The sequence below is a fragment of the Cebus imitator genome, unplaced genomic scaffold (genome assembly GCF_001604975.1).
Source record: "Cebus imitator isolate Cc_AM_T3 unplaced genomic scaffold, Cebus_imitator-1.0 Scaffold189, whole genome shotgun sequence".
Taxonomy (NCBI): domain Eukaryota; kingdom Metazoa; phylum Chordata; class Mammalia; order Primates; family Cebidae; genus Cebus; species Cebus imitator.
In genome coordinates, this window is record NW_016107504.1 from 1,621,149 (window position 1) to 1,622,946 (window position 1,798).

The 1,798-nt window shown below is 53.1% G+C and overlaps 1 protein-coding gene across 1 annotated transcript; it reads right to left on the reverse strand.

Moving 5' to 3' along the window:
* Positions 1 to 534: 534 nt before the first annotated feature.
* TEX13B (testis expressed 13B) lies at positions 535 to 1,792 on the reverse strand. Its single transcript, XM_037744948.1, has 2 exons — positions 1,347 to 1,792; positions 535 to 1,238 (listed from the first exon to the last, which is right to left on the reverse strand). The coding sequence occupies exons 1-2, from the start codon at positions 1,731 to 1,733 to the stop codon at positions 765 to 767; spliced, it is 861 nt and encodes a 286-aa protein (XP_037600876.1). The 5' UTR covers positions 1,734 to 1,792; the 3' UTR covers positions 535 to 764.
* Positions 1,793 to 1,798: the final 6 nt, after the last annotated feature.

A 1,798-nucleotide genomic window follows, 5' to 3' on the forward strand; every position in this document is an offset into this window, starting at 1 on the left:
TTTTGTATTTTTAGTAGAGACGGGGTTTCACCACATTGGCCAGGCTGGTCTCCAACTTCTGACCTCAGGTGATCTGCCCGCCTCAGCCTCTCAAAGTGCTGGGATTACAAGCATGAGCCACTAAGCTCGGTGTCTGTTCAGATTTTCTAATGTGAAAAAGTTCATTTGGCTCAGGAGTGGTCAAATATCCACTCCTGCTCCAATTATCTAAGGCCTGCATGGAGAGAGTGAGTGGAGGTGTTACATACTGCCCAGGTCCGCCAGACACTTAAGATAGGGAGCTAGAGACACACACACAAATAAAACTACAGTAATTCTGGAGTGTTGACTACTAATCCTCTGATATACAAAGGGAGTCATTAAAGCATGTCTCTCTCTGCCCATCATCTACATCCTCCCCCCACAGCCCCACCTCCCCCACATTGCTCAATCTTCCCACTTATTCCCTTCCCCCCTCACTTCACTCAATCTCCCTCCCACCTCTCCCCTCTCTCCCTGAAGATTGATTTCCCATTGAGGTATATTTCTGTTCTATTTTACATTTCTCAATTTACTGAGGCTTTTGCAGCCAGATTAGCCTCCCACAGAGGAAGCAATTTTCCCTCCATCAAAAATTCACAGCTTTACACCACGGGCAGTCCCAGTCCCAGGGCCTGAGATATACTGGAGGTCTTCTCTGCTGATGGGGTTCAGAGTCTCTCCTGTCTCTTGGGGGCTCTTGAGGGTCTATTCCCTGGGTCCCCACATCAGACCACAGGCTAGCATCAGAGGACCCCCAATTGGAAGGCATCTGGGTTGGAACCGGTACTATGACCATTGCTGGTGGAGGGGGTATAGTGGGTATGGCTTAGAAAGCAGACAAAGGGCATGCGTATGAGTATGAGTATGTGAATGAGGCAGGGAGCTGGACAGGAATAGGCTCCAGTGAGGCTGTGGACCCAGGCCCAGCGAAATAAGACACGGCTGTTTGTACTGACCTGAGATCTTCCTCCTCCTTCCCCAAAGGTGTAATTTGTCTGCTCCACAACTCCAAGAGGCTGCCTGAAGCCTCCTCCCAGTCCCTGCAAGGCCTCTGCCAGGGCAGGCCCCGCCTCTGCATACCTCTCCTCTCCTTCTCTAGCAGCACCGGCAGTAGCCACCTCTTTTTCCTGTTCATCTGCTCCTGTCCAAGCCCCTCCAGCAGTGGCCAGGCCTGGAAACACAATAGCCTGGCCCTGACCCTGGGGAGATGACAGCTCCTGCAGAGAAATGGACAGAGCTGAGACACGTTTTGGGGACAGGGCAGGGGTCCGGGTGGGTTGGGGCAGGGCAGGGGCACTGGGCAAGGACCATTCAGGGGATCTTACGGCATGGAAGAGCTTCCATCTCAGCATGTCCCGCTCTCTCTGCACCTCCACAAGGCTGGTCTGGGTCAGCTGCAACTGGAAGGTCGCCTCATTGCATTCCATCTCCTGCTTTTCCTTGAGTTCCGTCAGGTTTGAGGCCAAGACCAGCGCAGCTGATCTGTGCAGTTTGGCTAAGTTTTGCAGCCACTGCACCCTGTGATTTTGTAATTCTGCCTGCCTGTGGGCAAAGCGCATGCCCAAGGCCAGGCTGCCCCAGGTGCAAGCCTCTTTAACCTCGCTGGGCACCTCGCTGTTCTCCAGGATAGTCCTGAGCTTGTCTTCCACCTCCTCCCAGGATAAGGATATATTCTCGAGATAGAACTCGGGGCCTTTTGTGTGTCTGGCCATCTTCTCGTTGATGAATGCCACCACATTGCTGTGCCGGAACCCACTACTGGGGTCCTCAGGTCTCA